This window comes from Amphiprion ocellaris, chromosome 1 (genome assembly GCF_022539595.1).
Source record: "Amphiprion ocellaris isolate individual 3 ecotype Okinawa chromosome 1, ASM2253959v1, whole genome shotgun sequence".
Lineage (NCBI taxonomy): Eukaryota > Metazoa > Chordata > Actinopteri > Pomacentridae > Amphiprion > Amphiprion ocellaris.
Window position 1 is genome coordinate 22,733,993 of NC_072766.1, and position 16,588 is coordinate 22,750,580.

A 16,588-nucleotide genomic window follows, 5' to 3' on the forward strand; every position below is an offset into this window, starting at 1 on the left:
TATATGGAAATATGAGGGTTGGAGGCCGCACCCAACAGAATTCCAGTTATCTAAGACTGAAATCTGGAAATGCATTAACCTTTCAAAAGATAATTATTATCTTAAGCCACAGTGCGCATTTTATTTGTCTTACCTCTTAAAAACTATTACCGATCAAACACAAAACTAGCCTAAACTTTTTTAAGCATCCAGTGTTTAAACTGTAAAAGAGCTCTATCCACAGCTAAACATCCCTTTGGAACCTATCCCACTTGACTTGGGGCGAAGGCAGGGTACACCGTGCACAGGCCGCCAGAGAGACAGATGACCAAGTATATTCACATTCACACCTATGGACAATTTATAATTACCCATTAACCTCAGCATGTGTATAGACTAAGAACCCATGCATGCACAGGGAGAGCATGCACACTCCACACAGAAAGAGAAGGCGACAGTGCTAACCACAGAGTCCCTGTGCCGGACAACAACCAACCAAACATTTAAAATCCAGTCAGCCTACCTTGAAACGTGTCTTGCCATTGACAATGGTGTCTGGGGTAAAGCCCTCTCGGTTCTGGAGGTGGGCAAAAGGTTTGACAGCTCCCCAGGATTCAAGGTAACGTGTCATACGAACAGATGCCCGCATCTTCAGACCATCATTCACCCGAGGCTTAGGCGCACTGCGCGTGTTCAGCGATGGGTCCTTAGACTTAAGATGTACATAAACACATGCAAAATTCATAATACGTTTATGGTGCACTGTAAGCATTTAGTGAAAAATTTTGTGTATGTTCTACAGTAAATCACAAAAGTGTTTACAATGTACTCAGAAACAGCATACCTCTGCTACGCCAGTGCAATTGTCTAGTTTAGATTATAAAAGAAAAAGCTTCTAACTTCAATCTGCAACAGGTTTTACAGGCATTTTGGAGAAATGGCAGAACACTCAAATGGATTGCTCTGAGGTGATCTGAATGAGTCATCCGAATTTGTTTGCTATTGCACATTGCTTTGACAAATTTGGTTGTTAACATTATGCATCAATTCGGGAACAAATCACGGGTAAATGGTATAGCATGGCAACAAACATCGAAGGGTAATCTGAGCAATTTATGTATCTCATCTTGTCAAGAATATAAATAAATGAAAGGTGTAGCCAAAAAAGAAAACAAACAAATTAAAAAACCTAATGTGATGAAGTAATGTGCGTGGCCCAACCTGTCATCTTTGTGTAAAACAAAAAAATGCGAAATCAGGGAAGAAAGAAATTTCTATGTATGTCTCTGCTTGGGAGAAACCAATAGCAAACTTTGCATTTGGTCCACAACACAAAAGATCCATATATGGTTCTTTGATGAAAGTGATATCCAGTTAAAAACGCACAAAATATGTAGTCAAAGGTTACAAAATTATTTACATTATGATAACTGTACTATCAATCTCTGCGATCGTACCAGCAATTATAAAATGACTGTCATTCCTTCTCAGTTTTTTCAAGGAAGACAGGCAGAGAACTTACCCGTGGATCTATGACTAGATAGGTCTGGACATTGAGCTCCTTCAGATAAGGGTCCCTGAGGTGGCCGTTGCCTTCTTCCACTTCATAAGCTTTGTTCAGGTGCTTCAAAGTTGCCTCTGTGATGTGTACACGTCTGACCAAGCGAGGGAAATAAATGATTTAATATTAGGTATGGCATATGTAAGCTGCTTATTTGTACCACTCTCAGTGATGCCTGGAGTTATTCAGCCACTCCATTTATGTAATTATTATACACAATCAGTTGCCAGTTTATTAAGCTAAATGCAGCACATCCAGCTAAAACTAATGCAGCCTCGAACAGTCTGGAAATGAACCATACTTTCATGGAGGTCATAATGTTCACGATTTATTGTGTTGAGAAAATTTATCAGGATGGTCATTTTAAAAGCTGTAGCTTGTGGTGCTGTTGAATTGTGCTTACTATACTGACAGTGGTTTCTGTTATATTGTCTGCTCCATTTATGTCAATGAGGGTAGTCTAAATAGCAGAAACACTTCTCAGTATGATGCTACATAGTTTAAAAGCACATTGTATCAAAACTACAACTTCCAAAATGACAAGTGTGGAATAAAGTGACAAAGCCTATTACCAAAAAATGTAAGGTATTCCAATTTTCTCTCACCAATGTGACTGAAATCCTTTGTTGTGGAGAAGTGCAGCCTTCTCCCTGTAATGAGTTTGAATACTAACTCTTTGTAAGTCAATATATCTGTTTCATTAAGTGCACGAATATCCCAACATAAATTTTTATTTCAGAATATAAGACATTGCTTGTTGAAAAAGAACATTGACTGTGACAAAAGGACAATACAGAACTACAGGGTTGTACTGTGTATCATCTCCTGTAATTCACTTATTTGCTTCAACTTGACAGCAAAATGTATGCAACTTAAAATGTTAACAGCCACAGCTACATATACATGATCAAAAACAACAGAATCCAAACAATTTGTAAATCTGACACGAAAAACAAGGCACAATTAATCATCCTGAAGATTCACAACATTACGTTATAGATATTACACGATATTAGTAACTATAATTAAATGACATTTGGCAAAAATGTATTACAACATAACATTTAGTGAGGAATGCTGTGTGTAATTTTAATGTTTCGTGGTAATAGTAAGGAAATATGAACCTCAGGCAACAGTAGTTTGTGTATGTATGAAGGGCTATGCAACAAAAGCAGATACAAAATTAAAACTACCTACCCTGGAAGCCCTCCTGACTCCATATGATTGGCAAGCGTGACATCATGTGACCACACGTCAAACTGCCACTTGCGAAGGCCAATCACGCCGCAGAGCACATTGCCTGAGTGAACGCCCACTCTCATATTGATTTCCACTCCCGTGGCTTCCCTTACCTGCCTGGGACAGTTTCACAGTAATTATAAAATTTGCTGAGGATTAATAATACATAGAACAAAGTTCTGCAAAGCACAATACCTGTGTTTAAGATGGCATTACAATGTAATCTATTATTCTTTCAGTATATGGCTATGTGAACTCATACTGTCTGTGTCACTATGTACAATAAAACATATCAACATATAAAAGAAATACATTTTGATTTTATTGAAAAATGGTTAGAGATCCATTGAGCAATTTTAACAGTACAGCAAAGATATGACTGAAAATAACTCACCCTATAATCCACCCTTGTAGATAAATATACCACACTATGCTCTGTGAGGTTACAAAAATAGCTTCTAATACATTCTAGTTACATAAAAGGGCTAAGGACGATGGGAGGCATACACTTACTTGATGGCTTCACACATGTCCAGGCCCATTTTGACGCAGTTCTTAGCATGCTTAGGCAGTGAGACTGGCAGCCCAGACACACAGTAGTAGCAGTCTCCAAGGATTTTGATCCTCATGCATTCGTTTTCCTGTAAAGATTGAGAAAGAAGAAAGCCCCTGAAAATGCCGCTTTATGAAACCAGGCAACTAATTTATAAAAATAACAAATGGCGTGGCACTGCTCAATACAGCATCGGTCTTGCACTATGAAGGTTTAAGTGCCTTGATCATGCCTTGATTAGAAAGTAGTGTTTCCTTGCTGAACTGCCAGCACTAGATTTCCCAAGATGAGGATCTTAAACAGGCATCTTTCTGCCACAAACCCACTTACTCTAATGATTAGATTACCGTGGGTATAAATATTTAAGAGGCACACTTTGAACTGCAAGCTAAGCTTGGAGGTCAGTGTTATTATTTTTAATTAGGTTGACAAGAAAATATTCTAAGTGGTAACGCACCTTGGCAATTTGATCAAACTTTCCAAACAATTCATTGAGCATAATGACAAGCTCCTTGGGAGAACAGTCACTGGCCAATCGGGTGAAACCAACAATGTCCGCATAGAGAATACTGAAAGAAAGAAATTAGTCAACAAAGATTCAAAACGCAAAAAAAAACACACATTTAAAGCAATAACACCTGCTTTGACAAGTAAAACATAAGGCATTACATGTAACTGCTTTTAGCATTTGTTTTATAAGGAATATTTTACTAGCGGAATAATTTATACATTTCTGAACACTAAAATGAAAAACTCAAACTTTCATGTTTCACTACAGTTTGCATTGTAAAATCTGGACTGCCACAGCAATTATTGCATCCACCAAAGTCCATAAAGCTTAGTCTTGCAGAACATCAGCGGGTTTAGCTGACTCTGCACTATGGTTTTCAGGTTTCACTTCATGGATGACCAGTGATAACACTGAATATTCATGTAACTTGTGTCTATTGGTACTGCTCTGAAAATAATTCACGTCCAAGCAGCTGAAGAAGAGCAAGTGTTGGCACAATGTCACGGTCTTTCATCACTGAATTCAGTGGCTTTGTTCAATCACTCAGTCAACTATAGAAATTGACTAGGGCCTGACCAATTTATCGGCCAGCCGATCAAATCGGCCAATTATAGGCCTTTTCAAAATAATCATCATCGGTCAGAGTTTTGCCGATTAAACGCCAATACATTCTTAATTTCTCATGAAACAGTAAATGCTGGTAAGTGTTGGAGTAGCACAGAATGATGTCCTTGCGCTGTTTGTCCAATACATGGAGCTCTGACTCCGTTCAACCCTCACTGCTGTATTCTCAGTAACGTACAGGAGAAAGCTACAGTCAGGCAACATTACAGGAGTGGGCTGAGCCGACAGGTAAGTTTATAACAACGTTGTGAAATGAACCATGACTCAACATGTTTCCCGTTTCAGTTTAACTCTCTTTGCTTTGTGTCATGACAAGTGACTCGTGCTTTGTTGCGTCGGTCATGCTTTTCATTTACGTTGCATTGCTAAAGTTATGCTAACCTAGCTTAAGTTACTCCCTGTCTGTTTATTTTAGCAATAACATTGCTGTAGTTATGCTAACCTAGCATAGCGTTAGCTAACAGCTTAAAAGCCAGTAAGTAACTGCAGAAATAACATAAGTGTACAAAATAGAACAGAACGGCCGTTCATCACTCCGTCAGCTGCGTGTTGAGGCGCATTTAAGGAGGAATGATGTGAACGCAGAGGGGAGGGGGTTTATTCAGTGCAGGCCCAAAAAGTTAAAATGATTAACATTACTGTCTGTCTTTAGCAACCGTCATGATGTCATGTCACTCTTTGTTTTACTTTGTCAGAAAATACTAGAACGTGACACAGGCTGTAACAGCAACTCTGTGTGTTGTTATGGAGTAACATTAGTGTCAGACTATTTGTGACCATTATATATTTAAAATGCAATTCTGTCAACGTTGACATGTTTTGACATCTGAGAAAGGCGTCTCTAGTTTTTATTTTGGTTCATATGAGTCATGACTTCATGGCAAAGAAATAATTTAATTTACCGTTAAACGGCTTCAGAGGGCTGCATGTAAATAATGTTTTGTACTATAACCTACCTCTAATTTGCAGCAACAAGAAGTACAAGACAAGATGTATTTCAAAGCTCACTTATAGATTGACTTTTTTTAGGGTTATATAATTTCCCAGAGGTTTAATGCTTTGTTGCATGCTTTTGTACTTGAAAATTCCTCTGTTGTAAAGGTAAACAAATACTAATGGACAAAGTATTGTAAAACAGTCAAATGTTCTGCCTGTAATTCATATCTTTGTTGTTGTAAGTGTGAAGGGACCAAAAAAGAAGTTATTTTATTCATTATATATTTTTAGAATTAATTGGCCGATTAATTGGTTATCCACATTTTTTTTCTGCCAAATATCAGAATCAGCATTGGCCTCAAAAAAATCCATATTGGTTGGACCCTAAAATTGACTACAGAAACAATCTCCTCAATGCAAAGTTAACAATCAACCACTGAGCAGTGAACTGGGGAGAACTAAGGGCCATAATGCTTAGTGTTTGTGCCCTTGAAATTTTGACCAAAAAGGCTTTTTTTCTCTTTCACAGCCAAGTTGGCCCATTAAGATCCACTGTGACCATTTAAGCACCTGAATAGGGATGAAGCTTTTCAGGCAAAAACACCTGACCCATCTCTGATTAATCTCCAGGAGGCCTGATCTGTGACTGATTAAAAGGCCTGTCTGGTCCAATGCTGAATCATACTCTATGCTTCATTAAAGCTGCCTGTCAGCAAACTGCAGATGGACAGTGATATCTTATCTCACCTCTGAAAGGCCTCAACACCACAAGGAAAAACAGGTGGAAGTTTGGCAAAAATCCAACCCAAAAAGCGCAGCTGACACCCTATCTTAACATGACTGTTCTCGGTGGGAACTAAAACTCTAACCAATGCAATGCAAGCATCAGTGAACACCAAACTCATCTCACTCAATCAGGAGATGTATCAACGGTTGTGTGATAAATGCTGCACATGTAAATTAGAGACAGACAAAAAACAACATAAATATCAACATGTAGAGTGTTACATGTGCTATATGAAGTGAACATGTTTTGAGACACCCCACACCTAGTGAAGCTGATTACTGGCACTATTGTAGCCTGGCCTGAATACAACTGACCCTAAGCTGACCGGCATAGGAACACAAATACTGCACAAGCTTGAACTGTTTCACAACCTGAAAACGGCCAGGCGCTTTCTGAGACAGACAACACAGCTAATCACAGGTCTGGAGTAATTACAGGAATAGGTAAGGCATCCAATCCTATCATTCACCACCTTTTTACAGAGGCCGTAAATGAACATTGAAGCAAACATGACTGATGCCGTCACAATGGCCTCTTGATTAAAAAAAAAGACCAAAACTCTAAAAGTCTTTAAACTAATACTCACACAAAAGTAGCTGAATAAACAGAGTGGACATTTTCAGTACAGTCATTTACATTGTTTCCAATGTGCATTGCCATTACAGTGTTATTGTATACTAACATGTAGAATATGCATATTAAAATGAATTCCTGGAAACGAACCACAAAAACCGAGGAATCCAGAACTAAGTGTGTTTACAATGCATTTAAATTGGTCTTAAGAAAAACTACAATGCTGTTACCTTACTGAGGCAAAGCAGGGACAGTATCTTGTCCACAGTTAGCAGAAAGAAGAAATTAGCCAGTAATCCATCTGCCAAATCCAACTTAAGCTGCCCCAATATCTGTCAGCACTTGCTAAATTAATAAAGCCCTCATAAAACAAAGCTGTAACTGGGTCACTGCTCTGAAAACAGATCTACTAATCTCCAGCTTTACCAGAATTGGTCAGACATATCTGTTCTTTGTATCTACTTTATTTGCTTTTCTATTGCTTGTATGTTTTATGAAGCACAAAGAGAAAACACAGATGTAAGTTGTCCCAAGAACGACTAACGATTTTTAAGAATGAGAACAAACACAGCATCAGTCTGATTGAAGTACACAGCAATAATAATTTTTAAAAAAGTGACATAGTATAGCAATTCTAAAAACTACTATAGGTCAGTTCTCCTTTCCAAATAAACCAATAAACAAACAAAAGCAAGCAAAACATTGTCCATTTTTAAAATTGCTCTTCAAGATGCATGTTTTCACATGCTTGTCATACGAAATATATATGTGAGTCACAACCTATTTGAAACGATCGGTTTTAAGTTTTCAATATTTTATTTAGTTTGGAAATCTGTTTCCTGCCAGTGATAAGCAGAATACATTCAGACCATAATCACTTGTTATTTTTAAAATCTAAAGTAGGACAGCAAAATATTTGTCCATTGCTAATAAGCAGGAAGACATATCAGCGTCCTCAAAAAGTCTTGATGGCTAAACAATGAGGCAGACTTTTTAACCATCTTCAAGTGCATGCTTTGACCACCAAAATTAAGGCCTCTATAATGAGATGGTTCTTTACAAAAAGGACTAATTAATGATTAACAAATCCAAAAATCTACACCTTTCCATGTGTTTTAAGGTATTTGTCATGGTCCCTCCCTCCTCGGTGCTACACCCCCGGCCAGCGGACAATCCCGGCCAATTGGACACAGCTGCAGGGAGAGCGCAGCTGTGTCCGATCACTCATCAGCAGCATTTAAAGCCGGACTCGCCCCACTAGTCGCTGCTAAGTCAGGCCGTTGTGTTTTGTTTTAGTTCTTAATCCCTGTTGTGGCCAGTTATGTTGATTATTCTTGGTTAGTTTGGAACTCTGTTTGGTTTTTTGTTAAATTTGTCGATTTCTGTATGGAGTTTAGTTTGCTTTAGTTTACTCAGCTGATGTTTTGTGTTTCTTTGAATAAAGTCCTTAGTTCTGAATCTGTCTTGCCTCCTGTGTGCCTGCACTCTGGGTTTAACCCCCCCGGGCCCTTGACGGTATTTTGCAGGTGTACCTGACATTTTCATGCCTCTTGACATAAAGACTGTGGAAGTTGTTGTCTTTGACCAGTCGCTGCTGCTCTTCTTTGTCTTTACAATCTTGCAAGCGCTCCATTATTGCAAGTTTCATCTTCATGGAGATATAGACTGGCAGCACAGACTGCAACAGGTTTTCCTGCAAACATACATGCACACACAGACACACAAAGTCAGTTATGCAACTGCAATTTAGTTGACCCATGAAATTACGCTTATTAGACTGTTGTACTCAGTGTACAATGATAAGTGGTAAAGCCCTGAAATGAAGAAGGGCCTACCTGAGAACACCCAGAACACACACACACACACACACACACACACACACACACACACACACACACACACACACACACACACACACACACACACACACACACACACACACACACACACAGAGAGAGAGAAAACCCACAAGTTCAGAGACCCAGAAACCCAGAACTAACTCATCAATGTATTTTGTTCTCAAGCTTCTACCAGAATACTGCTTATTTGCCATTTGCCAATTCTTATATCAAATCCCATCACCTAAAATAGTGAAACAATTTTTCTCTACAAATGTAATTAGACCAGTTTAATCATGCAGGTCTACTTTTAATCATTCTTCATTCTCAATCAGTAACTTTATTTATATATATATGTATATATATATATGGCTGCTGTTTATAAAGACAGACACCAGCATAATGTACAATTACAAAAGTGTGGTGGCATCAAGTACATCCAAACAGTATACCACTATATGCCATCTTAGCCAAACAATGGTAAACATGACAAAGTAGAGGGATTTTCCATTGTCTGCCAGTGTGGGTATAGCATAGTTCATTAGTTAGCTAAGAAGTCACACTGGAGTCAGCCTGCTGCAAAAGCCACAGGCTTGCAAAGTGTTCAAAGTTCAAAGGCTTGATTAAGACAAGAATCTGAAGAGCAATGATTAAGAAATGATTAAGCCCTCTTCATGCCATCAGACAGGCATGAACGCTCGCTGAGTCAAGGCATGTTATCCTCTTTTACCCTGCACCAGGTCCAAACCAGATCTGTTATAACCAGAGCCATTCTTCCATGGTTGCTCAGCACACCACATTTACTGCAGAGACAGTCTGGAACTGCTATTATTAAAATGGAGTAGTATCTACTGGGCTTCACTTCTGTTGCATCAAATTTGCTACAGTTGCAGAGGAGAATTGTTAGAACAATTTCAATAACATATGAATGTACTGACTCACTGTTACAAGGCTGTTAATGATTCGCTATGACCTTTAATTAGGTTGATATAAAAATGTAGTTTTTTCCAATTTCACTCTGCACTGGTAATAATGATAAAGCGACTCTTCCATTTCAGAATTCTCCCAAGTGTCTCATCAGTAGAGGTAGCTCATTTTAGCCTTGCCGCTGCTAAAGACTGAATTTGGGGATGTTTTGTCCAGTTAGTAGTTCTAAAACACACCCCAGTGCTTATCTACAAACTGGCATTTACTTTAACAGCTGAAGTGCTTTAGAAAGTGAATGTACACAGATGTACATAAATGTCACATGAACATAAGACCTGGGAAACGTATTGGTTTGTGACCTGACATATGTTTGAGAAAGAATAAAGAGGGAGATGTTTGCATGAATAACTTGCTTAAGAATTCATTATTCATTATGCTTGTCCTCATGCTGTACATTTACAAAATAAAGTGATGACACAAACATTTTCTGAAAAAAGTGATTTTTTTTCAGAATAACTGTGCTTAAAAAATGTATTACAAGTAATTAATTTAACATGTATTCAAATATACAACCTTCAAACTATGAAAATGTTTGTTATTCAGCAGAGTGAATTTTGTAATTATTCCAACTCTTTCTCTCATATTTGCTCAAGGTAGATCAGATGGGATGAGGGCTGCATGTGTGAACAGTTATGTTCAATTCATTACACAGATTTTAGGGGGATTTAGTTCTGGACTTCAGCTGGGACACGTAATGACATTTGCATTCTTGTTTTGAAATCATCCCTTTTCTGATTAGGCTGTATACTTCAGGTCACTGTCCTGCTGGAACAAACACTGCCTTCACAATCTAATATACATGACATAACCCCTGAATAACATCCTGTATCCTGCTCTAGTCATGGATCCTTTTACTTACTTCTCAAGTCAGGGGAGCTGAAAAAATGTTCCACTCTCTTGGCATAATTCTACTACTACCACACATTTTATGGTATGCAAGGCTATGTTTGTGATTGATTTGCATCTAGTTTTGGTCTGACACAGTGCACTGGCTTGAAGCAAACACTACTTTCAACAGGATATTTTGTTTTGCACATCTTTTGGTTTAAAATTTTCCATGTAGCTTTTTCTCAAAAGCCAAGTGCTATCTCAAGTCTTTTATTTCCCTGGAGTGTTTCTGGACACTCTCCAGGCTCTCAAGGACTCATGAGAATGAAATTGCACGTAACCTTGAATTAGAGTGTTATTGCAAAGAGGTGAATTTGTTTTGACTCAAAACATTTCAGATTTTTTCTTTTGATTAGTTTTTAAAAACATATTCAGAAATTGACATTCTGAGTTTGCATTTTTATATGTATTCATATGCAGATGTCTTTGTGCATGCCGTCATTCAAACTGGATGACCTCTTAAAAAATACTCAGCATTAAAACAAAAGTGACATTTGCATAGTTGATGGTGTGTGATAGCAGAATGTGCCGCATGATAAAGGACAAATACTTAATATGTAAAAACCTGCATTGCCACTAAATGCAGAGACACACATGTATTTGCTTGAGTTCAGAGAATTCCATTAGTTTTGCTATCATAGGGGAGTGTTAACATCACACAGGTTTGAATACTATTTTGATGTCCTTCACACCCTGCCAGGAAACATTTCAGGAAAAAACACTGGGTTCTTGCTGCTGAAATTAATGTGGGAACAAAAAGTTGTTATTATCAGTTCCCCATTTTATTGCTCTCTGTGGCTGACTTAGTGGACTCCTCTCTGTCTTTTTCAGCTCCAGTTCAAATACAAGAGGAGGTTTAAATGTTAATGATTATATCATTCCTTTCTGTCCTGCTTGGCAACACTGCAGCTTGTCATCGTGTTTTATGCCCCATACAAAAAGCAACAGTCAAAAAAAACGAAAAAAGAATTGTTTTAAAAAGGCCTTTGAGGTCAAAGCAAGTCAGCACAGATGAATCTAATTTAAAAAGCATCACAGGAAAATTTAATTTGAGAAGGATTTGTTAGTCGTAATGAAAACATCTATGAGAGAGTCAACATGAGGCCAGCCAAAGGCAAAGCCTAAAAATGAGATAAAATTACAAGAGTATGGCAAAAAAAACTTATTGATGAGGCATTCTCATCATGTGTCTGTAATGTTTGCTTCCATTTTGTGATGTTTTAAAAATACAGAAAAAGCAGGGAGAAAACTGGTTCTCAAATAGTCACTACAACCTATGTCAATATTAGAGCACAGATTCCCTTCCACTTACCTTGTTTTACATGCAAGTCCTCTCTGGAAACATGAAGCATTTTCAGACAAGATGTAGCTATTCTACCATATGTGCAACTCACAAGGTATTGGCCTTCAAAAGCCACTGTATTACACTAACCTGTTGTCTCTTTTCTATCTCAAGTTTCATCCGCATGCTCAGGCACCTCAGAGTGTCTTGGAAGGTCTGCCTCAGGGTTTTTTCCATTAGGACCTTGTGAAAGGCTCCAACCACACTGCCACACAGAAACACCACTGCATTGGACAGCAGCTAGAGAAGAAAACACAGAGTCTGAAGTTAGAGCTCAGTTGACAAAACACTTGTTATGCACATGCACATACTACACACACACACACACACACACACACACACACACACACACACACACACACACACACACACACACACACACACACACACACACACACACACACACACACACACACACACACACACACACACACACACACACACACACACACACACACACACACAAGCCATTGCTGCTGGATTGGGACATTAGAAACTGGTATTCCTCAATTATGCCCTTTCAATGGCTTCACTTCTAATTTTTCATTTTTTGTATCTGATTCTGGCCAAATCCTATCCTTTAAGAGTTATGTAATTTTGGTAATTGCTGCTTATCTTTAACATCTACCAAAACACGTTTGTGGATTTACAATTGTTAAATATCTAAATGAGTATTGCAAAATTCTATTAAAAAATATTTTAATACAATACCAATCAGACCAATATATGGGTATATATAACAGGATAACTTTCGATATAACTTGATTTTTTTAAACCTTGGTGATTTGTTCAAAAAAAGTCAGCAAAATATTTTATAGTTTCAGTGTTATATGTTATCTGAATAATGTCTACATTTTGGCATTTCTTTGGTTTGATTTAAATACAACAAATATTACTACATAAGCTATATTTACTTAGAGTCACTAACACTGCTCCAGCAAAAGCAACAGCAACAAGCTGATGTATTAACATCACAGAAACATTCAATTAAATAGCGGCAGAGTTTTTACTGAAATGGTTTTACCTGGTTGGCAAGGTAAGGAGTTGGCTCCTTGCTATAAATGGTGAGGCGCAATGTGAGGGCCATAATATGGGACAGGGAAGAGATGACACTCAGCACCACAGCATACCACAACTGGAATGGCAGCATAGTGTACACCGTGAAGATGATGAAGAGGAAGAAAGGCACCTGGAGACAAAAAAGGAAAGGTTCAGTCATTTAAAATAACCACCTGTTGTACGCAGTAAATGTAAAGATCGTGGAAAAGCAAAGATCACAGAAAGATATTTGCCTGTTAACAGAGGCAAAGATTTGAAAGAATTTTAGAAAAGCTAAATTGGCTACAGAAGTCTCTGCAAATATTTGCAGATTGTAACCGTTGTTGAAGACTCGCCGACAAAATTAAATTTTCTCTAAGTATGTTAGTGTATATGACCTCATGAAAGACACTTTCAACAAAAATATTGCCTGAATCTGAGGGCTGCTGGAAGGTGAGTTTTACCTGGTCCCAAGGCAAGATGATGGGGCTGTTGAAGATGAAGGTGTATCCCAAGGTGAGGTGTGTGGCCCAAACAATCAGGCCCAATAGACGCCTCCATCGCTGTGAGAGCATCTCCGTACAGACCAGCACAAACACAGCTAGGAACACACACAGGCTGCCGCTCACCACACTCACAAAGGCACAATGTTGCTTTGCGCTCTATATCAGCAGCCAGGGACAGAAAAATGAATGCACATGTTACTACAGGCATACTATCATATGAACTTGTTTAGTTTCTTTTAGTCAGCATGAATCATTAATTGTTCATCCTCATGCAGGTTTCTGGTGTTTAACATTTTGTTTTTGTTTAGATATGCAGTGTAAGCTATTCATGCATTGGTATTTCACTGAGTGCTACTGTATAGGGTATATAAATCATATAACAAATACATACTGTATGTGTCACCATTAATGAAACACGGGCTTGTTTGATGAAACAGTATTTCTGAAGAACATTTTAGGCAAATTTCAGAGGTACACAGAGACCATGCAGTTTCTACCTGACCTGAAGGTACATCAGCAACAAAACTCCCCAAAAGTACGTAATCTATCACATGACGGGAAAGCACTACAAACAGGCCTTGAACAGTAGCATTAAATCTAATCAACACCTTCATGTGGCAAAAACCAACCATCATGGGTTTTCACCAAATTGGTACAGTAAAAGGCTATTATATTTTTTCATGTGTTTTGTTTTGTCCACCTGCCTCTATTTATAGCACGATCCATTTTCAAAACAATAAAGTTTACGCACACTTTCTTAATTATTTATTAGTAGTTCGCTGTTTGTACATTACTGCTGAATTTGCTCTCCTCAGTTAAACCTGAGGCTGAGATCAGTATAAGATGCTCCTGAGAGGCAGTGATATTAACTCTAAGAACTGAGGCCTACGCTGGGTTAGTGAGTCCAGCTTGCTACAGGCCACCATCTTCCTGATTAAGTCAGTGTACAGTGAGAAGTAAGCACAAGGGGAAAAAATGCACAATTGTGCATGCGCTGAGTGTAAATACATGTATGAAAACAACAACTATGTCTGTCCATGTGTGCACATGATTTGAGATTGTCTCGTGTAAGTGGGAGAGAGAGTGGGTGTAGAAGGGAAAACACAAAGGAAAACAAGGGGTTAAAAGAGCGCTCAAGAATGAGACAGATGCACAAAGTCAGTGTTAATAGATCTCTGCGTGGAGAAGGCCATCTCTGCATTGTATGTTGAGCTTTCTGGTTACCATGGCAGCACTGGAAAAGGCCAGACCTCAACTAAACCACTTTCCGCTCCCTGTGTAGCTGTGAGTCTTGACAAAACCTTTTTGTAGGCAGAAAAAGAACAATTATCTTATGGCAGCTGGAGACAAGACCACGTGAACAGACACAGCTCTAATGTTGAACACCCGGCACATCAAGGAATAAAAAGCTCTCATGAAACCAGCTGTAATATTAAAATTCAGTAGTATTTGCATTCTACAATTCTTTAATCATTCTTACTTCTGATATAGTTTTCATGATATGATCCATGTATTGTCACATATATAATTATATGTAGAAAGGCAATTATATGCAGACAGCAAAGACATGGGTCAAAGCTGATGTGGCTGAAAAATGAAAATGTGTAGAATGACAAGAGTGTCACATATCAAGGGTGGAAATGTGTCATATGATATACTGTACAGACTCCACAAATATCTTCTTACAGCTTTTTGAGACAGAGGCCCATAGAATCTAGGTAAAATTTAAAGAACCCAAACAAAGGACAGCTTGAACCCATTTCTCCATCCAATCCAGACTCAAAACCAGTGGTAGAAGTAGCACTTGTCTAGTTCTCCTCTTAGCGCTGCTATTCACCTGATGTCCACAACTGAAGAGGAATTATATAAGTTAACAGTGACTTTCTGACTGTAGCTGCCATCACCTATGCAACATTTTGCCCCTCCTTTGCATATAAAAACAGCGTTACACAAGCTCCATCCTAACATTTTCACACAACTCCTCTGCATCCCTGGCAACTATGTGTGCGAGGCAGGCAGCTAAGAACAACAGAATAAAGTAAAAGAAGTAGTGAGCGATGGAATGTCAAGGGATTGATGAGGGAGGGAGTGTATTTTGCATATTAATTGTCAAAATAAGCAGCTACATGTTTCTGAAATGGACAAGAAAATCTCAAAAAAGGAAAGTGTGTGTGTTTGTGTGGGCATAAGCAAAAGACAAAACCACTGTGTGTGTATGTACACGTGTATAGTGTATACATGAGGGATGGAGCCATTGTCAGAGTGAAACAAGCGAAAAAGGGAGTGTGCCAGAGAGTCAGCGGCAGCACAATAGGAGGAAGGTTAAGATGGTTTTTCCAACAGGGTAAAGTAATATAATCTACGGTGACAGAAGCTGTCGGTTCATTAATGGACGGCTGGACTGACTGAATTGCTATTTGCCATTGCGCCTAAATCAACAGCTGCCCCAGATCAGCACAAGCAAGTGCATACCTGCCTTTTCTTGTCACAGTCAGAGGCACGATTACATTCTCTACACTCTGACAGCTACGTTGTTTAAAACTAAATTTTATGTGTTAGTTCTTTCTTGATCCATTTTCTTCTTTTCAGATTTCAAACAAAGCACATAAAGACAATGGTGGTTTTAACTGCTGGATATTGTGCCTCAGTGAAAAGATCCTAGCTCAATCATTTTTGAGCACAATTTGACTACTCTGTATATGACCCTGACCTCCGATCTCTCTGTGGACAAAAGCAAGACAAATTCCCAGCATAGAATTATCTTAAGCATTATAGATAAACAGGCACTTGATGTTGTTTTTTTTGCATATATACACTTCTACATTGTTAACTTATATAATCTAGAAAAAGCAGCTCAACTATCTCACTCTGTTTTCATGTCTATTTCAGCAATGTCCTCCTGCACATTCAAACAGTTACACAATCACTCACTCATTCACACTTCTCAGCAGCTGCACTGATAGTGAAGGGGAGTTAAGAGCTTTAAGTACCTGATGAGGGAGACAAGTTTTTCCATTTTTACAGTCAACCAAGGGATTTAAACTGACCATCCAGTTGCATGTTGCTTGATTACAAATTATGGTATTGCTGCCGTCCTTATGTTTGCATTAAAAACTCGTATTAAACAACTCATTAGCAAGTGTGATAAATAACCATGGCTTGGTATTGTGTGAATCATTGTAAACATTATTTGCTACCACTTAAAATTTATGAACATGTCTGCAGT

General features: G+C 38.4%; 1 protein-coding gene across 2 annotated transcripts in view; it reads right to left on the reverse strand.

Moving 5' to 3' along the window:
• The window catches only part of adcy7 (adenylate cyclase 7), a 62,695-nt gene that overhangs the window by 14,200 nt on the left and 31,907 nt on the right, over positions 1-16,588 (reverse strand). For both annotated transcript variants that reach the window (XM_023275818.3, XM_023275817.3), the window contains exons 4-12: positions 13,321-13,518; positions 12,843-13,007; positions 11,909-12,058; positions 8,296-8,456; positions 3,790-3,901; positions 3,293-3,420; positions 2,738-2,896; positions 1,502-1,634; positions 503-691 (exon numbers count right to left, since the gene is read on the reverse strand). In XM_023275818.3, the coding sequence (XP_023131586.2) occupies positions 503-691; positions 1,502-1,634; positions 2,738-2,896; positions 3,293-3,420; positions 3,790-3,901; positions 8,296-8,456; positions 11,909-12,058; positions 12,843-13,007; positions 13,321-13,518 (1,395 nt within the window). The remainder of the gene's footprint in view (positions 1-502; positions 692-1,501; positions 1,635-2,737; positions 2,897-3,292; positions 3,421-3,789; positions 3,902-8,295; positions 8,457-11,908; positions 12,059-12,842; positions 13,008-13,320; positions 13,519-16,588) is intronic.